Source organism: Phymastichus coffea, unplaced genomic scaffold, assembly GCF_024137745.1.
Source record: "Phymastichus coffea isolate CEN01 unplaced genomic scaffold, Cenicafe_Pcof_1.1 PCOF00065, whole genome shotgun sequence".
Taxonomy (NCBI): Eukaryota; Metazoa; Arthropoda; class Insecta; order Hymenoptera; family Eulophidae; genus Phymastichus; species Phymastichus coffea.
This window is the reverse complement of record NW_026706876.1, coordinates 229,147-252,599: the sequence shown is the minus strand read 5'-3', so window position 1 is coordinate 252,599 and position 23,453 is coordinate 229,147. Positions and strand designations below refer to the sequence as shown.

At 37.6% G+C, this 23,453-nt stretch overlaps 1 protein-coding gene across 2 annotated transcripts in view; it reads right to left on the bottom strand.

Annotated features, from left to right (window-relative positions):
- The window catches only part of LOC131667392 (protein vein), a 175,700-nt gene that overhangs the window by 15,703 nt on the left and 136,544 nt on the right, over nt 1-23,453 (bottom strand). The window contains exon 5 of one of the 2 annotated variants that reach the window (XM_058940773.1): nt 18,938-18,996. In XM_058940773.1, coding sequence (XP_058796756.1) covers nt 18,938-18,996 — 59 coding nt within the window. Of the gene's footprint in view, nt 1-16,149; nt 18,997-23,453 lie in introns of those variants that run through there. The other variant, XM_058940772.1, reaches the window with a different exon arrangement.

Genomic DNA, 23,453 nt, shown 5'->3' with positions numbered 1-23,453 from the left:
ACAATTATACTTTCATTAAAATAAATTAACTTGCGTGAGTACAGGAATTCACGGGTAGATAAGCTATTATTTAGTTAATGTAAGTTACGTATTTGAAATTCAGAGGCCCAAGCCACTGAATGTGATTATCCCCGAGAGTAAATCTGTTTAATCGAAATATTCATCTTAATTTTAGACCATCCCGCAAAGAGTTTGCGCAGCGCATGTACGTACGCCAAGACTTCGCGTGCATCTGCCTTGTTATATTCTGCAAACTATTCAAAAGGGTGGATAATTACCATAATCATATTCTGTATTATTGTTGTCCGCAAGACAACACGATGAACCAACTTGATGGTCGCGTGTGGAATAAAAATAATATAGATTTATTTTGTGCCGCTATTACCACAAACTTGAATATCTAATAATGATTGTCTTACAAGGCTCGAAGGAACGCCAGAATTTCAATTTTCCCTTCGGTGCGGTGAGTTGAAATGCAGTGACGCGCAAGTGTTGTACTGCATGGCTTGTTGAACGTTTTCACGATTTCAGTGCGCACAATTAACTTGGGCTTAACTGTTTTCACTTTGCTAATTTAGTATGGAATAATATCTAAGTTTTGGCGGGTGCTCGTTATCGTAACTGCACCATCGTAGATGGTCGAGTTTGCTTGTTAAATTCGGTTTAGGCCGAGTCATCTTTTACCAAATAACTAAGCTAGACGTACAATATACCTTAGCGTTAGCGTCGTAACAGTCGGAGCTTTTTGATCACAAACGCCGCATAATTATTTGGAATTCTCTTCAAGTGCCAGTCACAACCTGGAAGCAGGCATCGCAATGGGTGCAATTAGCGATCGTTTGAAATCTCGATAAAGCCCCAGTGTTTTCATTATATCTCATTCATTAAAATAAGTTTGTCATTGAGCTCGATAAAAGGTATGCACGCGAGGCTTTTATGTCTACCCTTTAATTTCGGAACTTTTTAATTTCCATTTAAAACTAAGGCGAAAGTTGCTCGCGGCGTACACACACACACATGCGAGTTTTTTTCGCACAATAAAACTTTTAAATTGAAACAAGACTTTCTTTCTCTTTCTCTCGTGCACGCGCGCGCGCGCGTGGCTGCTCGAGTGCAATGAAAAAGGAAGATGAGGAACTCGCTCAGTTGGCGTCTAATTAAAAGAATTTCAATTAGTCAGTGCAGCGCTCGGTAATACGCAGATTCGTCGGATTAACATGGCAAATGGAAGCGCGAGAGAAAGGAAAAAAGGCTTGCGGCACTCAGACGACAATTATGGTTTGCGTGCCTGAGACCTAGAACGCATAGCTGAGAGTGGCGAGGGCAAGTGGAGCACAGGGGCCTCGTAATACGGATTAGACTACATTTCACGCTCGATCGAGGCTTTCTCTGCCGCTTGGTGGGCCGCCCCGTAGACATTTTCCCAAAGGCTTTCAGCTCTCGATATAATGGCTGTGCGCAGCGGCAACTGCATGGCCGACGGTATAAACTAGCCCAACTGGCGCGTATAGCCAAAGTCTCATGCCCTGCCAACTACTAGCTCATGCCGCTTCATTGCATATCTATATAGCTATACAGACATGTAATACGTGCGTTTGAATTAACTATATATCCTACCGCTTGAGTTTGCCCACTTTCAGATACCCGCCTGTAACGTTTAACCTGCAGGGTTTTCCTTATACTTCGCTTTCTCCAGTTGACCAAACTAATCGCTCGATTTTATGCTTCTTTGTTTCAAATTTTTATGTTTCAAACATAAAACTAGTCTGCGTTAAATTTTGTAACTGACTATTGTATAGTTGCATTTAAAAAGCAAGGTCTTTGTAACGATTTCTTAAAAATTATTGCAAAAATCATGTAACTAGTTGAAACTGAAGATAGTTGTAAATTAAAAAAATTAAATAATGCTAAAGTTTGAAAAGAGGTATTTTTGCATCAGTGACTCTTTGTACACGTACGTTCGAAGAAGCATCTAAGGTAAGTAAAAGGCATCCTAGAGTATCTAACAGTAAGTCCGATTTGAAAATTGGACTTCTCGGCACGTTCTTGGCTCAATGTGCCATTTCACTTGGATGCCCCGGTTCTTCTCCCTTGTTCAAGTGATTCTAGCGCTACGCGCAATATTCTAGCCGTCTCTCCTTCATTCTCCTTTATCCTCGGTTTGCTTTTTCTCTTCCTCTTTGGTTCGTGTCTCGCTTCTTCTCCACGACGATCGATATTTCACTCTCCCTCTCGCTTTCTTTCTAGTTTTATCGATTTACGAAATTCCGGACACGTCAGTAATAATGTTTACCGAGAGGTTTCTCCGTCTTCTCTTGAATGCGCTATCCGTGGTTAAGAGAGCTCAGTGATAAAGGGTTTCGAAGTAGTTATGCAAATTACAAGATTCATTAACCGGCTGAAAGTTTATTATTCTTTTCTTAATTGCAGCAATCGGCTCAGACTAGCCACGTTTCGGTGACACTGTATATCTCGACTTGACGTTCAGATTTTAGAATCAAAATCTGATCTTCTTTTCTCGACTAATTTGCCAACGTAAAGTAGCTCCGTTCTCTACATTATCCCGTACTTTTCAATTTATCAAGAATAATTAACTTATAAAAGCGAATTTTCATTCGGTCTTGGTGAATTTTTTCAAGCATTCACTAAAAGAATGGTAGTTTTGCAGATGATCCAAAAAAAAATATTATTTAATTATCCTCTATTCACACTTAAATTCATCAAGAAAATAAGCAAGGCATTTTTGTACCAAAGACTAAGCAAAAAAGCCGGATTATTTGAACGAGCGTCAGTGATTAACAGAAACCTTACCTTAGTAAGAGCTTAATCGTTTTTCCATTTAAGCTTTTATGACTATGCAGCGAGCTAAAAAATTGGCGAATATGAAGAGATTATCAAGGACAGAAGGTTGGCTAAACGATATAATTAATATCTCCTAAATGGTATTGGACTTAATGTAAAAATAGAGTGCAATCATAGCTCATTAACAGATAGAATATGACGATTTTTATTATATCGAGTTGTTGAGCTATTTCAACATTCTAAACCGTAAGAAATTAATAGAGGAGGCGGCAAGTATCGCGAGGAAAAGAAAAACGTATCCCAGAGGATGCTTCTGGCGCTAAACGAACTGGCAGACGCCGCGTATACTCGTATATCAGTTCGTTGCAATTCGCTACAGGGAATTTCAAGCTCTTTCACTGTGTCTGTTGCATACGTTTGTTCTTTTGTGCCATTCCACCGTGAATTCAATTTCATTACGGTATAATACGAATACGTTAACTTACGAGTATTAGACAATTCGTGCGACCGTGTGGCTGTGTAACCGTGAAGCTTCTTTTTTAAAGTCGAATAAGAACAATTGAGATAAAGGTATTCGATTACATTGATGGTGATATGCGATGAGAGCGTGCGTGAACATCCAAAATTTTTGTTGAATGGCTTGCTTTGAAATAATGGCCTTGAAAAATCTGCGCGACGTGGGTCGCAATTTCCCAAACAAGTGCTGCACATTTTTCGAGCTGCAAAAGAGGTCTTTTCTCATTGATCGCGGTGTCAAATATCGCGAACACGATGTAACGCCCATCGGAAAGCTTTATATACAGCTTAATTTTAAGTGTAGTAACAGTATTTTCGGCGAAAAAGAAAGAATAGCAGCGTGACTTGTAAAGAATCCTGAAATAATACATTGTTACCTGCGCGAGAGCAAGAGAAAAAGAATTCTATTTCAGGAAGGAATTTGCCCCACTATACAATAAATTTTTTTCCTTCTGAAAATTTCAAATTGCTAACTTCAATTTAGTGCAAAAAAGGAAAAAAAAATCTGAAGCCAATATCCCGAAAAGCAATCTTCCCGCAATACACCTTCAGTTCACCAATCTCGTTGCTCTTTCCAGCTACACATTGCTTTATTACTTCTCGTGAACAGCGGATACCTGTAAAATTCAAGTTCTTCGGGCAAAAGTTTAATTATAAATTTTCTCTGTCTCCTTACTCTCCTTCGTTCTTTCTACGCCGCGCGTATAAGCATGTTGCATGTTGAAGGCGTCTTGCGTGCGTGGAGTCGCTCGCCAACACGGTCAGCGTTAATGAAAGCCGTAAAGTGCTTGCAAGGTCTTGGCTCGTCGATCTTATATGACGTGGATCTATATAATGGTCGGCGCGTATTACGAGGTTGGAAGCTTACTTGATGGCGTGTAGTTTTGTTGCTTGACTTGTGCCTGTGTATGCTTATTAATTTGGACATGATTTCAGATAATTTTCAGGTATAACTTTCCTAGCACTTTTAAACAAGACATTTACTTTTGGATGTTTTCATCGTTGTATTACCGCATTGATTGACAATTTGAATCTATTTAAAATGTTCCGTGAATTTGCGTGCTAAAGAAAAGAGGAAAAGAAGAAGCGACGTAATTGTCGCAGTGCCGGAAGTACTTGAGAGTAAGCTAACGCGTCGACGCGAAACGATATATATCTGTCATCATCGTGGGCGAAATCCTCGTCCCATGTTGCATGATATTCATGAGAGTGAGAGTGGAGGCCAGCTAGCTAACTGCAAGCGTGGAGCTCGCTAGTCTCGCTCGCGTCAAGTGGCTGTAAAAGCAACGCGTTGAGCACCCCCTGACGCATAATCGCACTAGAGGCAGTTAACTATACCCGATGCTGCTCGTCGACGGTTGTTACGTTTCCCTTGCTTTTTTTTCCTTTCCGATGACTTTTGCTGTGCGAGCACTTGCGCGAGCTCATTATTGTTATATGCATTCGGCCTTTCCAGTGTGCGTTTTGCACTGTCTCTTTTGCAAGTTCGATCGAACGTAACTTCACGCTTCGTACACCTGAATATCGATCTTTGCCCGGTGTTTCACTCGACCACCAAGTCTTACTTCCGCTTGCAGTATTGCCCAAATCCGTTGGGTTATCATGTGGAACGACGATGAAACTAGTTTCGTCTTGATTACCGCACGAATTGTTGCAAGCGTATAATATTGCGCGCATTCTCATCAGTAATGCCATCTAATTTCTTAATGCGTAGGTTTTCGACTAGGAGCTATCAATTGCAATTTCTTTATTGGCACATTGAAACAATGATAGCGCCCAAAGCTCCATTAATAATTGCGCGCTTAAAAGCTCGATTGGAAAAGACGAGTGTAAAATTTTGAATCATATTAACGATGACTCTAAATTATTAGAACTCGCGTATCGACGAGCGGCTCGCATGATAAACTCTGACAGCGCACAGTCTCTGTCGCTCATTGAATTAATCAATCAATAAAATTTTTGTTCGATCATTGACTATGATAATGCGTGCGCGCACTCTCAGAGTATACGCGTTGTAGCAATTATATGCCATAGCCGAAGCATACGATAATCTAATAGATCTACTGGCAGCTTACGGCGTAATTATTGATACTGGATAATCAGACCCTATACGCTCCGAATGTAATATGTCACACACATGGGTGACTCAGCGCATAGCGCTTCCATTCCCTCTCTCGTGCGACGCCTCTCATTCCTTTTTCATAGACTACTGCACTGTATTGCCTGATCACTCCCGGGGATATGTATTGGCTTTTCGAGATGCCGCTGCTGTCGGTCAAACTGATCAGATTGTACTTTTCTTTCATGTACGGACGTTTGTTATTGAGGATGGATATAGATGCTTTTGAACGATTGATAAAATACGATATGATTTTATCAATCGGGGTAATTTTTTTGGAAGAGCTAGATAGAGGAGAACTCTTTCGAATCGATTAATGCAAGTGATATTTCGAGCTTTAATTGGTTGACTATTGATATAGCAAATCCTAGTTTGAAAAATGGAATAAATACATAATTTACAGGCTGACCGGCATTCAAATTTAAACTTTTCATACGTAATGCTTGTTTTGAATGGAGTTGCATCTCTGTATTGTTGTTAGTAAACTGTTGGAAATCACCAAGTAATCAGTGCTCGAGCGACGTGACTGGAATACAATGACAACGTCATCACACATACGGTCAATACGTTATACATGACGTAAAATACTGTTATTTATATAGACCAAACACATTATATAAGCAATTTACTGAAAAGCATTCGATCACGAAAAAAGACAAATGAACTTTGCGAAACTTCCCACCCAGCTCTGTTACACGTCTCAGTTGTCAAATTGCTCGTTAGCTGGAAAATTTCAAATCGTAATTACCAGTCTTCCGAGACACATATCTCAACTTGGCCGCAAAGCTTGGAACGTAAGGGCTTGGATCGCACCTTGGGGAGCTTGGATGTGAACGAGGCACACACCTAAGTATAGAGATGTTGTCCCCATCTCAGCAAAGTCTATATGCTTGCACGTTGGATATCCACGCGCATAAGCAAACTCGTACGGTACAGTTTTAATGCATTGCGACGTGCTCAAGGCTATTGTTCTGATAACCTTATAAACTTTATCATTTCCAGCAATTGTTACAATTGCATAACTTTCCCTTCCTCTAATCTATTCAACGGCTAAGAGTCGAAGGCACGTTCCATCTGAACGAACGACTGAAATCACGTATAAAATAGGAAAAAGGTTGTTTTTTCCCAATCAATAAACAGAGAAAAGAGAATCGGAAAGCCAAATGCGACGCGATTGCCAGTGCAGAAAAAAAACTTTCGACGATCAGCATTTGTATGTGTGCAATCAGCGTAAATTTGCGACCCTTCAACAAAGGTCTCAATAAAAACAAAAATTACGACCGCCTGAATGGTCGTTAACGAAAAAACGCAAAAATGAGCAAGAAGGAAAACGACGAATGCGGTTAATAAAGCCGCGAATCGAGAGAGGCTGCGAGTTAAGCTCGGAATAATAGCACACGAGGGAACGTGTCGGTCAGCCAATCAATTCTCTTTTAACGTTACTGACCGACTGACTGAGCATTGAAAATTCTGTCTGATGCCCGACAGTCGTCCCTCGCCCATCCCGATTGATTTGCGTCGCGCGCACCTGTATTTATGCAGTGCCAACGGTAGTCTACAGTCATTACTACGTGATTTCAGCCCAGAAAGCCGCGAGGGGCTAATGTGCAAACTTCAATCGGACGGAATTAGTCGCGCGTACGTAGGCCGATTAACGATCTCGAATGATTACGCGTCACTCTCCCTCCCTGCCGCCTCTGTCTCTTTGTTATATAATACCGATGATCTTCCGCAGGAATGATCCGTTGCTATATTTGTGAATTGTATAAAGTTGGTGTGCGAGAGGCCGGAACGTGTGCTTACCAATCAGACTTTAGCTGCGACCGCGTGTGTACGAAAAAAAAGAGCGATCCCGAGGATTTGTCCAAATCTGTATGTATTTTATGAGTCAGCGAGTCAGAAAAAAACCATTATCCTAGCTCCTCGCGAGTGCGTGTGTCGGAATAGCTTTCCGGTGTTAGGGCTCCAACCGAATGAATATAAGCCTATTCCCAACGCGATATACACAGATTTAACTGCGCGCGGCTTTCATCGAACAAATGCATTAAATGACAACTGATAGCTCTCACACACATACATATAATTTAATGATTTAATTTTGCATGTGAGCGGCTTAGAATGCCAATTAGACATGATATGCTAAATATAGTTTCAGGATATGAAAGTCATTCTGAACGATTCATTTTGCGATAGTGACTAATTGAAATGTCATTGTATTTAATGTAGAATTGAAAAGAATTATACAAATTCTGTAAATTTTATATTTTTTAAAAACATTTATTGAAAATTTAAGCTCAAACGAATTTTTATTGTTATTGTTATTGTAATTTCAAGAACTACGTTCACGTGGAATGCAGCACAGGTAAACTAGGTATCTGTGTGCGCATTAGTCTTGGTTTCCAATAGTCATAAACATCCAGATTCACCTCCCCCACCATTTTTTTTAAATAGTACAGGAGGATAAAGTTTTACAAAGTTTTACTGAATGGTAACGCCAATATTTTTTACATTAAAACGTAAAATCGATTGATATTTATAAATTTTGAAACAATCATTTATAATTCAAGTGCATTTCCTGAAAGTTACTTTCTAATAGAACATTCAATTATTCATTGTCTATATAAATATTCACGTTCCCAATATCTGTAATCGCGAGAAAGATCTCGAGTAACGAAATGTCTAACGACAAAGAAAAATTCATGAAGATAAGAGCTTTTGAAATCGGTCATTAAATTTGGAAAAGTACAGCGGATAGTTATCGAGAATCATTAATCTGCAATAACAGGAATTCTTTTCAATAACGCCCATTAAGTCCGAGTACACGCGCCAGACTATATATTCAATGGAGCTTTCCGTGAAATAGGATTCTCTCTCTCTCTCTCTCTCTCTCTCTCTCTCTCTCAGGCTATCTGGGCGTACTACCTTCTGAAGCGTGACATTATACAGTCCCGTGTGCAAGTATAGCAGCGTCCAGCAGGGTAGTGTATATATAGCAGGTGAGCTAGCTATCGCTGGAAATTAATGAGGCGAGCACATCAAGCCATAGCTATCAACGATATCGACGATGACACTTGATCTTCAACCCTCGTCAAGTGGCTTGCGTCCTAGATATATATACGATGTTTGACCGATCACTAGCTGTTCCACGCGCTCGCAGTAGAGAGAAAGAGAGAGAGAGAGAGAGAGAGAGAGAGAGGAGCATAAAACGTCTAAGAGAAAAAATCTGCTGACACGCGCACTGTTCGGCATTATATTGCTCGCTCGTGATTTTCATTATGCTCCCAGCTAAGCGTTATACGCACTTATACGAACGAGGACCCCGCACGCGAGCTTATATGACTTTTTTAGTAAAGTGAACGCGTTTCAATCGTTGTTTGGATTATTTATTCTAGTAGTGTTATTTAGCGCGCTTCGCGCGCTTTTCTTTAAATGTTTTACTATTATTTATAACATTATTTGAACCTTTTACATGTCAACTTCAAGATTTCAATGGACACGAATAAGTCATACTGTTTAAAATAGACTACATACGTGAATATTTATTGATGAATAAAAATAGAACATGAACCCATTTTTTCTCAAAAATCGATGAACTTTTACTCATTTCAAGATATATCGGAAAAATTATTTAAAAGATTAATTCGATCTAAGATCAATAATGCTATTATACTATTATACTATTATACAACACTAAACTTACATATTCAATAGTAGTGATTATGGCTCCAATCTTATATTAGTATGAGTAATACATTTAACATCGTGTACTTTTTGCTGCCAGTATGAAAACACCCGTAAATATTCTTCTAATTTAACGGGTTTAATATTTTGATAATTAATTTCCTTTGTTCGCATACGTCTTAATTTTAAATATACAAAAGATAAATATGTAGTCTCTATATTATTTTTATTCATTCTCTTTTTCTTTCTACCAAATTTTAACACAACGATATTGATTGTAGTATCGGAGATGGTTATAAAATTAACAATTTGTACAAATAATTTCAAAACATAACGTATTATGTTCTTAAACCAATTTACTAACATATTTCCATTCTTGCAGTTTATTATCCATGTTAATTATTCATAAATTGAATTTATCGCTAAAATAGAAATCTTACACTCTTTGATATATAATAATAATAATATTTCAAAGTATAGAAAATTCAAAATTTCGCGTTCTATTTTTGCATCAACAAATCACAACGCTGGATGTCAGCGACTCATCTTTTTTTAAAGATAAGATAGGAATAAAATATGTAAAACGTATAAAAATAAAAAATAAAAATAAGGCAAGGATAAGGATAGGATAGAACCATCAGCTGCGCCTAACAATTTAATTTTGTTTCTTTTTTAACGTATTGGTTCATGGTATCAAGCTTTCCATAGGATTTCTCCATATCAACAGATATATTATTTTAATTTAACTGTTTTTTCCATTGTTCATCTGAAACCATTTGGAGAGTTTGTTTATATTTATAAATTAAATTTCAAAATTTATTTAAAATAAATTAACGGTGCCGACTGCACCGAAATAAATTCGCAGAATTTCATATAAAATATCAATTTATCATTCTTCTCAATATTAATCATATTTATCCGAAGCTAAGCTTTACAATAAAGATATATTCAATTAATTTATATGTCTAATAAATAAATGCAATTGAAATGCATTAAGATTACTTTGTCGTATTTTTTTAAGGTTAGGCCATTAAGAGAATGTGGAAGTCATTTACAGTTTAATGCCTACAAATTATTATACTTATTTGTATTGATAGATGTAAAGTACTTTGATTTATTATTATGACCGATTTACTCATAATTGTGACACACGTGACGAAATTCAGTCAATCAGGTCATAAATAAAATTACTTCACTCAGCATCACTTTTTCATATAAGAAAATAAAAATATATAGGTTTAGATAAACTTTACGCGTTTTTACCTTCTTTTTTATTTCTTATTATTATATCAATATTAACATATTTAACAAATTACTTTTTTCAAAGGTAGATTTTTCAATTTTTTTTAAAAACCCATATCACAGCGGAAAATGTGTATTAGTGATGAAACACGTTTTCAAATTTATGATTTATTATATCAAAAACTGCAATAAATATAATCTTATACTATTTTTTTCTCAACGGGTCAATTTATTATTAAACTTTTATCCTACTTTCTGAATAAAGATTGCAACATTACAACTTTTATTTTACACATTCAAAAACCAAATTTTCGACTATTAATAGAAAATATTTAGAGCAATTTCAACCTATATTATTTGTACGAAATGATTTCTTCGTTATTAATTTCATATTATGAGTGTATAAACAACATTACAGTCTACTTTTTTACTTCCTTAAATTCCAAATTATCCGTATGATAAATTATGATGATTTGAATTTTTATTAGTAAAATCTCAACTCAAAACTACACCTATATGCTTATTTTCCGCCACATAAGTATATCACGCAATTATATCTGAGCCTTCAGATCACTATATGCTTCAACGTGGCATCCATCACTTTTTTATAAGGGATAAAACTGATAAACAATGAACTACATTATGATTATAAATGATGAATGAAAGATTATATTTTTTATATTTTATTCATTTGCTAAAAACAAATTAAATTAAATCTGAAATAAAAAATCAACTTAAATCAATTTTTTTCATTTGGGTCAATCAGGTCACGAATAAAATGCTTCAATATGGCTTCCATCACTTTTTTATAAGGGGATTGTTCGTTTCCTTTATAAATTTCCAGAAAATGCATATTCGATGAGAGCTTCCTTTGTGTTTTTCGAAATACGTAGAAATATAATGTTTAAACAGAAATAACCAGCAGTGTATAGAGATGGCGATGGTATGTAACGCATATGAAGCATTGTACGACCTGTTGTAGTTGGAACATGTTTTCTAAAAAGACCTAAGCTTCGGTGCGCGTGAATTTATTGATACATCAATCGCAGCCGGAAAATTGGTACAGCGTCAGCTTACCATCGTTACGTCGTTAACCCGAGCATTCGGTAGAAAAAAGTATGTTAAGTTATATCTTTTCAGTAGCAACGCCGAAAATCTGCAAATGGCCTTAGTCCGTGGAAAAAACTTTGACTCGCGCACACGCAGCGTGGCAGAGGGGTGCGGCTCACGGTCTCGTTATCGAGCGAATTACCGACGGCGCGACGCTGGCGCGTGCTCTTTCATTTTTTTTCTTTTCACGGAGCGCTTCTATCATGTGACCGCGCTGGGACGCTAGGCTAAGCGAGTGATTGATCCCTTTTCGATAATTACCGAGCGAGAAAAGCAGCGGCCATCGATCTGCCGATTTCACGGGCTGTTGCTGCGCTTGCATTCCTTTTATTAATCAACAAAGTATCGAGTCTACCGTTACGATATCTTGTTTGCATTCTTGATCCATTGCAAAACTGCGTGGTTAAAGGTTAATTAACGAGGACGAATTAATTCATTAAAATCTCGTTCAATTTGCAGTAACAAAATGGGTATCGATAGAAGAATATCATCGTCAATTGATCATTCAATTATGTTTTCAATTTTACAAAATTACTGTTGAGAAAAAAGCATCGGAACGAGAAAGAGAGAAAGAGAAAAAGAGAGAGAGAGGGAGAGAGAGAGAGAGAGCCGATTTTGCAAGTGAACTTATTTATAGTTTTCGTTTCAATTTTGCAAAGTGCTTTCGACAACGCGCTTCGGCCCAGCTTTATGTTTCAATTGAATGTCAGCTACAGCAAACACTTTTCCAGTACTGCGTTTGCCCATTACATTTTGTGAAATTCCCAATAAAACGCTCTTTTAAGTATGCCCGCTGAATTTACACTCGAAAGTAGATCTGCGAAAAAGCCACTAAGCGATTTTTTTAATAACATTTATCTTCGGAAGCAAGAGTTAACGAATTTGAAAGTGTAGAGAGAGAGAGAGAGAGAGAGAGAGAGAGTGAGAGAAAAAGAATGTTTAATCCTCCACAGTCGTCGGAAGGAAAGAGATAAGCCACTCGTACGCACGTACGTGCCCAATGCACTTTATGATTTGGTCACACCGATGACACAGCTGCTGCCGAAGCGTAGATTTATCGTCGCCCGCGCTCACTCGTAATTCGTTGCGGGGAGCTAACTAAGTTATACCATCTTGCAGTTTGCTGCGCGCGTGCATAAACGATCGATGCTCATCGGAAGGCGTGTGTGCAGCATTCGTATAAAATTTTACTGTACCGCTTCGTCGATACGACCCTATAAGAGTGGCTATCAAAATCGGAATCTCTTGATTTTGTCGTGTGCGCTAGGCTATTAATACGTGAAGTTAAGGAGGATGGTTACATCGTTTAGTTCCTGAAATCTAGAGGATGCAATTTTAGTTGATCGTAAAATCAGTCGATATTTATTGAGACATTAGAGACAGGATAATGATTTTGCAATTAGTTCAACGTCGAGATTGAAATGGCAAGCTAGAAAACGAACATGAGATATTATTGCAAGAAACGCATTATTACTGGATAGCTTGTCGATAACGTATCATCAACTTAATTTAGCTGATAATATTAATACCCGTATCATTCGTTATACCAAGAGAGTAGAGTTTCGCTTTGAATAGAATATTCGTTTTCGTACTCTTTGTTAATTTAACGAACTTGAGTAAGGTTTTCTTTACAAACGGAATTCTCTTCAGCGAACGAACAAGTAATACCGGCGCGGACATAATTCGTATGTCTAGAGACTACGGCGAAATCGAAGTTGGAAAGTAATTGGAGTTTTGCCGAAGCCATATATGAAAGGAGCAACTTGATAAAAGAACCCGAGATTTGATCGAAACTTAAGCCAAGTTTCTTTTTCCAATCTCGGTAAATCAGAATTTTAATGGCGTAAACGAATTCGCCAAGTGAAATTTTCGGGCGAATTATTAGAGTTATTTTCCAAGCAAGAAATTTCTTTCGAATCTGTTTTTGTAATTGAATCAAAAATACCGTTAATCTTAGTCAAACCAATCCATCTTGATTAGACATTCAAAAGTTCAATCATTTCTCATAAAAATTCAACGTTATCCAAGTAAAGTATATAACGATTGCACCTTCGGAGCATGAAGAAAGTTTGGAATCTTCGATGTAAGAGTTTGTAACGCAAAAAAGTCAGAAAGAAAAAAAACTCAAGGGAGGACACGGATAAAGCCGATCTGTATCATAGATATAGATTTGGAGTTGGCTGAAGAGGAAAAACGCTTTAGCTGATGTAGCGATATTTCATTACGCCAAAGTATTTGCAGCAGCTGCGCCGCGTTTACTTATAGCAGAGGGCGATTGCGCAACCTCGCCGAGAAGAAAGGATGAAAATAAGATTTTGATGATTCATCGGTTGCTTTCCCTTTGACCCTTGTTTTTCAATGCTTCGTTGCTGGCAAACTTCAGTTGAAAATTCATTTTACTGTCATTAGATTTGTTTTTTTTTTCATCTTTTGCATAAATGAGCACATTTTTCCTAATTCTATCGATATCGAATAAAATTACTCATTATATATAATACAATAATTCCTAGCTAGTTTCGAATAACTACGTTTACCAGTGGCCAATTCCGACAAACGAGGTAGGGCTGAAAATGACGGTTATTCGACGGGTGTACATCGTCCGTTTCGGAACCTCAATCGAATACGGACAAAAAAAATTGTTATCCCATCCAAAAACTTACGGCGTTTATGTAGATATGTGGGTCCGATGGCATTACGTAATCGCAGGATACATCGTCTGGGTAGCTTCCCTTCTACATTCCCCACCTCGTGGTTGATAAACGCCGAGCATATCGCAAATCACTTGAGAGCATCGCGCGCTCACTCCAAACTTTTGACTGCTCAACGGCGCATTGATATTAATATTGTACCCCTGAGCTTTCGAAAGTACCGCCGAAACCTGGGCACACCTGCACTCTAGCGCATGGAAGTTTTCCAAAGAAGAGTAATTAAGCTCGACTGTTTTTTTCGAAATATAAGCCAGATATCTCATCTGGTTAGATAACCTACTTTCCAAGCGCTCGAGTTTCAATTGAGATTTAGACTGCTGGATAGCCTTCTAGCCTAGTTATCTGACGTGATGCTGCTGTTGTAGAGTTTTGGAGTAAACGAGAGATGCAGCGCGGGGGTAGCTCTGCATTAAACTGGATCCACTCCTCTAATACTCAATGTGATGTTAATGGCTTGAGGCTTCGAGTTGCCGCCGCCGCCGTCGTCGTCGTCGTCGTCATCGTCGTCGTCGGCGTTGTGTGTTTATTCCCTCTAGGCTACGGAGTCTCGGTATGTGTATATCAAAGGCAGATATAATCTTCCATGCGCGATGACGCGCGCGAGAGAATTTCGTTAAATACAGCTTTTTGCGTGATGGAATTGAAGATTCGAATTCTATATAAATTTTGAATAGAATTGATTCTTTCTAAATTGTGTCTGATAAACAGTTTTTTTCGTTTAGGAAAACTTTTAGATTGCGCGCTTGTGAATTTTTTTTTATTTCGTTCTTAAAATTGGTATTTACGTCGAACGGAGAGAAAACTGGTCGGATATAGGAGCAATTCGTATACTCTCGACACGAAAGTACAGTGGCAGCCAAAGTTTGCCATCGTTTAGAGACCGGTGAGACGAGGAGGTAGTTTTCTCAAGTCTCAGCACGAATCACTCCCACCCATTGGCATAAAACGACGTGCGATCCGGTACGTTTTACGCGCTCGCTTCCGCAGTTGGCTTATTTTATGTATACGCAAGCCGATTTTCATCGTTGAAGTGCATCTCTACTTTTGCTTTTCATGTCTCGTTTCGCTGGATTTCCTTTGAAAAAAGAAAGAAAAAAAAAGGAAAAAAAAAAAAGAAAAACATTTTTTTGCCTTTCTACCTGGCAAAAGCGATGTTGCGTGCGCGGGGCCGTCTCTTCTACGCGAAAACTCTCTTGAGATAAACTCGCGGTTGACCGAAAGATAAAAGAGCGGACGGGCGGAAAACATAATAATGTTTTTATTTGACCGGATACATAGCGATGCTGCAACGGAGAATATGAAGTTTTCCTATATCAAGAGCGGTTCTTAATTGAAATTCGAGCGAACTCTTTGTTATATGTGATGAATTTTTCATAGTCGTTCAGCCTGATAGAATATTTAATAATCAAGGTACTGTATACTAGGCTATTTTTACTTTTTTGAAAATATTGTCTGGATTTTTCTGAAATAACGTTTTCTGTTTGTGATTTCCTTATCTTTAAAAAATTTTTTAATATTGAAATACAAGCGAAACTGTGCATCCTAACGAAAAATAACGAAATGGGATTGCATATTTCGCATAGCCCACCTCAGCGTCACTAATACTGGTATTAAACAAAACTTAATTGGATAAAAAACGATAAAGAACAGAAAAAAAATTGAATTACGTACCTACCTTTTTAAGGCAACATAAATCAGCATGCAAAACAGAAAATGGGATAATAGTGATGGGATAGGTAGGTCGGTATAATTAAAATAATAACAAAACGTAGTGCAAAAACAAACACAAAGTCATGTTTTTTTTTGTTGAGGTGGTGATGATGTTTTAATCATAAAGTCAATAAAATTAATCAATTAAATAAATAAATTAGAAATTTATACACATATTTATATAATATATATATATATATATATATATATATATATATATATATATATGATTTGATATAAAACATAAATAGGGTCCCGAGACTGCTGGAGTTATGTTTGATTTTTGTTGAGACAGCGTAACTCGCGAGCAAAATTAGCTTCAACGGGATTATACTTAAATACGTGAGGACTTGTTCGATCGTCGACGACAAACAGAAAAGTTACAAGGGTAATACAGAGAATATGGAGAGAAGGATGATGTACAAAAGTAAATGGTAGGAGCGCGGCTAACAAATAAAAAACAAGAGAAAAACAGGTGGAGCTCGTGATGGCCGAAAAGTCCTCTTGGGCGTGGCGTCGCGAGACGCATGTACAAAAGTATGGGCATTATTCTGTTTTATTTGTCGCTTCGGCTATATGTGCTGCGCTGCGCTGCGTGTCGCACGGGGTTAAACAGTCGGCTTTGCTAGTGAGTCCTTTTGTCTCATTGTTCTTTTTTATAAAGTTGGCGTTAATTAGCTTATCTAAGGGCGCATACGACGTCAGGCTATATACGCGCCGTACGCGCCGTACGCGCCGTACGCGCCGTACGCGCGACCTATTTCTCTCTTTCTCTCTTTGTTTTTATTTCGTCTTCTTGCTTTATGCAGCCTTTCGTATGTACACTAGCAACGCACTTCCCAACTCGCTTATTCATTATTTATATAAAACTCTTATTAATGCTTGTAATGTTTGTTTTTATCTATACCTGACCTCGTCTCCATCCCTCCATCCAGAGAGGCTGTACAATTTTACATATTCACTGTGTGTGTGGCTTCCGGTCGACGGCTCTTCTCCATTATCTCAGTTCTCCTTGTTTGCATTAGTTTTATTTGCTTCACTTTGCCTTATATATTCTAAACCAAGTTGGCAACTTTCTTCTCTTCTTACTTTTTTGCAATGAGATTCCACTCTCGAACGAGGTAAAGTCTTACTTGTGCTTATCTCCTGACATTTTTTTCGAATGAACTACAGTACGAATTTCCATTATTGTCGATATATATCTTAACAATCTCGCGCGCTTATCATCTCGCCAACAGCTAATTCGATGATTAGCTATTGCGAAATTCTGCCGAAAGAAGTAATCAAATTTTACAAATAGCATTATTACATAACTAAGATGATCACACTATAATTCAAAGTCTTACCACACTCTCTATAATACAAAATAATAATTAGCAACTCCAATACGCAATGCAAAAACGACAGCTTCGTTTTTATAATTTTCATACAAAAAGAAGAGAAGAGAACAGAAAGATAACTCAACTTAGACAACCGAGGAGACGAGCAAAGAGCCGCCGACTGCGGTCGAACGCGGTCTAGACTATTTCTCATTTCTCCGAAAGAAAATAGTAATACCACGTGAAAACGATGTGATACGAATGTAGCACGTGCGTTGTAAGTACATCTTGCCCGCTGATTATGCACGCGAGAGAATCGCAAGCCGTCGTCGTCGTTATCGCACTCGAGCAAGTTACCGTTATAATAGTAATAATAAACCTTCGCCCGGAGAGCTTTTTCGCGCGTGAATGAAAACGATAGAACGATAGAGGGAGCAAAAAATGAGAGAGGGAGAGAGAGAGAGAGAGAGAGAGAGAGAGAGAGAGAGAAGTACCCGGGACTCTTTGGTATGGTTCGCCGTAGAAACGATAAGAAAGTAAACGAGAGCTGCTGCCACGACGGAGAGACGATAGATGCAATCGGAGAGAAGAGATTCTTGGTTTACTTTTTGTTCTTTGTTTAAATGCGCGTTCGAGCTTTTCCTTGTCTGACAATGGCACACGTGCGACACGTTCTCCTCGTTTAGCGCAATTGGAATTGCGTACGTTAAGCCTCGATTATCCCCCTGTTGCGGGATTATTTTTATCTGCGCGTATATACTCGTTCCGCGTTAGCTTTCACTTAGGAAAGCGCGAGGAAGCGCTGACGAGAAACGACATTTCACCGAACCGAGGGCGCGCCCAAACTGCAGCGTTGCTTTTTTTTAATTCCTTGAGCTCTTGAGATTTCTAATTATTTGTTTGCAGGTATGGCAACTCCCAGGTGGACGATTGAACGGCTCACTCGCTACATCCGAAATGCATCGCGAAGTCTCTCTCTTTGCACTGCGTCTCTCCGTTCGTGGACTTGATTCTCGTTCGCGTTATCGAACTTAAAGAAGAGAGAAGAAAAACTCGAAAAATATTGAAAAGAGGTAATTGTTTATGTGCATACGTGTGAAAGTAGCATAATCTCGAGGGAGGTCCACACGCGACCTCTTTTATATTTCTTTTTCGTAAATTATTACAGTCTCATCTAGGTTCCTTGATTCGTCATCTATTCAACAAGAGGCGACGATATATCTGATAATATAATCGCTCGACGTTGTGTCGTTATATATGCTCAAAAATCTTCGCTAATGCCCAGAAATGCGATAGAAAGCATCGTTTTTTAGTCCGACGTTTTTCTCTTTCGCCGTGTGTACGCGCGTGATTCCTTTTCTCGTCGCGTACTTATAATTGGCGCATCGAGCTTGGACAAAAAAAATTGCTAATCGTACAATGTTGTATTTACGCGTGCTTGTGTGTGCATACACGTGGGCTCGAGATAGAGAGCGCGTGTATATACTTTCTTTTAACTAGTGTCAGTCGCGCGAGCGTTACGTTTACGTGGACTTTGAAAAAAATCATCGAAAGATGCCTCGTTAGACGCTACGCTCTGGTGCGTGTTTTTTTTTTTTAGCGGGGAAACGCCAGCAATTATGACCATTTCATGACTTATATGCGAACCCCGATCAACTATCGCTAGCAGTAGTACGAAGTTGACAGTCCGAGCTTGCAAGAAAAGGGTGCCCTATGACGGTTATACACACTTCCGGTACTGATGACGTCCTTCGTTTCACATCTCAGACCCTGGAAGCCTTCCGGACACCTGAAACAGATGAGCACATCACAGATTGAGATTTCTTGTTACTGAATGGTTGGTTTTTTTTTTTTTTTTAATTGGGATGGCACGCTAAAGGGATTAGAAATTCGCTTGAAAATTTTATTCACTGACTTTGAAAAGTGAACCATGCTTTCACAACGCTATGATAATAATGCTGCATCAAACTACAAGAGACCAATTGTCAATAAGTATCAATAAAGCTTTAATGGCTACTACGTTTCATAACTTTGTGCGGCGAATAAAATGCCCGAGTAATTTCGCTAGTTATGAAAATTGAAAACTTTTCTCAAAATATCTTGCGGTAAGTAGGCAAAGTTTGACGTGAAAGTTTCATCAAGGAAGTAATTAGGCAAGTGAAATGTACTTTTGAGTTTTCAATTGCTTACTTAAGTTATAAGTAATTGTTGAATTATCAGGCTCGTTTCGTCCCGTTAGCACGAATTCAGAAAATCAGTTAGGACCGATAGTGCATCAGTGTCATTTCGTTTTGAGACGTACCACGCCACGGAGGCAACAGCAGAAGAGAGGGAGAGAGGGAAAGAGGGAGAGAGGGAGAGAGAGAGGCATCGGGGAAATTATTCTTGAAACCGAAGACTAAACAACGTGCCAGTAGCAACGCAAATAAATAAAAGCCTTGGCGAGATTTAAAGCGTTTAAAAAATGATCAACAGACACTTCTCCCCTAGATAAACGAGCCACGTTAATAAGAAAAGTTTTCGAAGTCGCTGCTATACGTATCCGTGCGGCGAAAGAAATGCCAACGTCCAGAGTTGCGGAACGTGCCACGAACAGCAAGAAGAAACCGCCGAGATAAACGAAGAGTGAGAGAGAAAGAAAGAGAGGGGAAAAAAGAAAGAGGTCGAGACGTTTCGTCACAAACGCCGAGCGGAATTTCTTAAATATAACATCGTCTGTCCTCCTCTTCTTTTGCTCTCCATTCAAGATCGTACGCAGACGAGGAAACGCAAGAAAGACGAGCGAATTTCCTTGCGAACGGCATCGCGCCGTCGGTAAACTTAGTCACCATCGACTTTCAATTTTCAGCGACACACATTAATGCACGTCAATAAATCAAGGAAAAGCAAGTGTGTTTTCGGCAGTTTGATAGGGAAAAAACCAAGCAGCGCCATTAATTTGCGTTTTCTTCGGCAGGCGCGCGCAGAATAGAAGGTAATTCGGTGCTTGCTGCGGTTACGTTTATTTATAGCCCAGTCGGAACAGTGTAGCGCGACGCTGCCACTGGCGCTGTTGTCCGGTTAAGAAGAGAGCGCCGCGCGCCTGAAGAGAAAATCGAGTGGGAGAACGGATGCAAATGAGCGAGACCAAGAGAAACAAATAGGGTGAAAGAAGAGAAGGAGGAGGAGAAGAGAGGCGGATGCACCGACGGGGCAAAACGCAAGTGCTTGAATTATTAGAATTAGCCGAGTGGAAATGCAAACGAGATGCTCGAAGCTCGCGATGATAAAGGGTTGCTCAGCGAGTATTGATAACGAGGTGATTCAAACTAAAAGAAAAAGAATAAAAGACTACTCGAACGATCGACCTGTTATCGACATTAGGAACATATTGAATCAACTATATTTTTCTTTCCGTAGACAATATATCTACATTGTCTCGTTTTTTTTGGAGATGGAATATTTTTAGATGTTTTTTTCTATTTCGCAATGGTTGTTTTCTGAAAATGGATGGGCTGTAGTGGCTTGATTTTTTTTCTCCCTAGCACATCTAGCACATCAAAAATTAGTTTAACGACCGCAAAAATTTATATATAGCTTGTCACTTCCGTGTTTGCTTTGAGAGCGGATTTCTAAGCATAGCACTTCCTCTCCTGCAGTATTTACTTAATAATTACGTCATTGGCTACGCAGGAGCACGCCATAAGTTTTTGGGTCATCAATAATAACCCTCGCAAATTTTCCGAAAATACCATTTTCATCTGAAAGTTTACTTTTTTCAAGAGTCACGTAGTCATGTCCGACTGGCAGGCGAGCCACCTGCAATTTTTTTTGGTGATTGTGAAATGATAGGGCAGCAGAGATGGCCAAAACAATGACAGAATCAAGCAACATTGCGAGGAAAAGAAAACTAAAAAAAAAAAAAAAAAAAAAAAAAAAAATTAAAAATAAAAACGAAGAAAACAAGCGGACACGAGAGAAAAAGATATCTGCGCGGTATATAACGAATCTTATTTTTGTATCGGGTTCAGATCGTCGTCGCAACCGGCTGTCTTCTTTTCCAATTCGCGTTTTTTTCTTTTAACTCTTCTTTTCAAATCCGTTCATCCGTCGCAATTAAGCGTACAAATCTCTTTCGCTGAGCTTTCGCTTTGGACGTCTTACATAGCACCAATTAAGTTTCCTCGCGGGATGAGTTTTTTCAAAAAATATTACAGACTCGACAAAAACACAGACAAGCATTTCTCTAGGTCGTATTCAGTTTGGATTTTCTCGTGGGTCTTTCATCCGCTCGTTCGTCTCTCGCTCATGCGTTTGTATTTTTAGAGTTGGTCCCGCTGACGAGACATACACGTTCTTTTACGGGCGCAAGCCGGCAACTGACGGTAATATAAGGTCGCTTAAGGGCAGACACTGGAAAAGTCGAATGTTGGTCTGTCATGGCTAATTGCTTAAATAAATCAAATGGAAAATTTGTGTCGTGAGGTTACTTTGATTTATTAAAAATGATTGAATTTTTAATTTCTATGATTTATATTAAGATATATATATATATTAAGGTTTTGTGTATACGTATTTGTAATCAATATCTACAATTGAGTGGAAATTTCTTTTCTGTCGGCTACTGCTATATCAGCTAACCATTAGAATATTGTAAAATAAAATTGAAACAAGTAAATAAAAATTACAACGGGATTGCTTTGATAAAACAATTTTTGTTGAATGTTTGAACTCGAATCGAATTCAAAACTATTGTTATTAGCTTACAAAACATAGAAATAATATTTATTCTACTTCGTTCTATATGTCCATTAAAAAATAACTCTTGAGAAAATTTCACGCAATTCCATTGTAGTCGAAAATGCTGTTATTTAAAGAAAATTCACGATAATATCGGTTCGAGTTGTACTATATTTCGCTTTTATTGCATTGATACGATATGTATAAATGAAGCTTTTCGCATATAGGGGATGTATTATTTTCGATTGCCGAATCAATATTTAAGTTCATACAACGAAAACGTTATGTTGAGTTATTTTTAAATTACTTCTACAGAGCTAAATAGAAAACCTCATTTTATTTCAAATATATAAGCAAATCCCCAAAACTTTATAAATTTACTATTAAGAAAAAATAATATTTTTCCATGACAGCTTTGAAAACCTTTTTTCTGATATAGTTCGTCTCAAATAGCAATAAGAAATACGGGCTCATGATTTTTTCAAAACCTTTTTTTGTAAAACAGCATAATAAAACTAAACTTATAATTTTTCAAGTAAAGTCATTATCAATTGGTTAAGATTGTCAGATATTGAAATAAAAGTGTGTCAAATCATTTTTAGCAATAACTGAACTTTATTTATTTTTCAAATTTTATAAATAATAATATATCAAATTATTAGTACCATTACAATAGTTACAAAAACTAACTATAATTATAATACAAAATGTGAATATTTTCATCTTTGTTGAATATGAATGGACGTATCAATAAGTTCATGTAGACACATCATTGCTGTATATTGATATTAGATTTTTAAAGATTTTGTAATTAGCTCTAACTAGTCAATATAATGCATCTCTAACATAAGCATCATTTAAAACATTAATAAATAAAGTGTAGAGAAATAGCTTTCAAGTTACAGACCAATCAGAAAGGGATTTTAGTGTGCCAGCAAAAATGACAATTTGTAATACGAGGGACCCAGTGAAAACTCTAACATGGTAAGCTTATAGCTCAGAGTATTCATAAAGCACATTAATAGAGAAAGTTGTATTAGATTGCGATTTTTGAATAGAATATATTCTACTTATTCAAATATGATTTATAAAACTTTTTTCCGTACAAAACGGAATAGTTGGTACTTTTTGGTTTTTTAAAAACTGTGTTTCACTTCTATTTGCATGGTTTATTTTTTGCCTAAACATGCTTGAAATTTATTTTTTATATAATATGTACCAAAAGATACCTGAAAATAAATTTTGGAGTGATTTACTCAAGACTTTTTTTTAACTTTAAAACAAAATTTTTGCATCGAATTACAGTATAGATTTTTAAAATCATACCTTTTCGAAACTATAGTAGCTTCGAAACTATAGTAGATATTTAAAAATAATCTTATGGAGTATATTTTTTATCATTTTTACTACAGAAAACATTTTTCAGATTTATATTACTCCCTTTTATAGAACGATTATCACGCACTGACTAAAATTTCAAAAGTTTTGGGAATTTTTATATACTTATTCAATTTCGATGACGTTGAT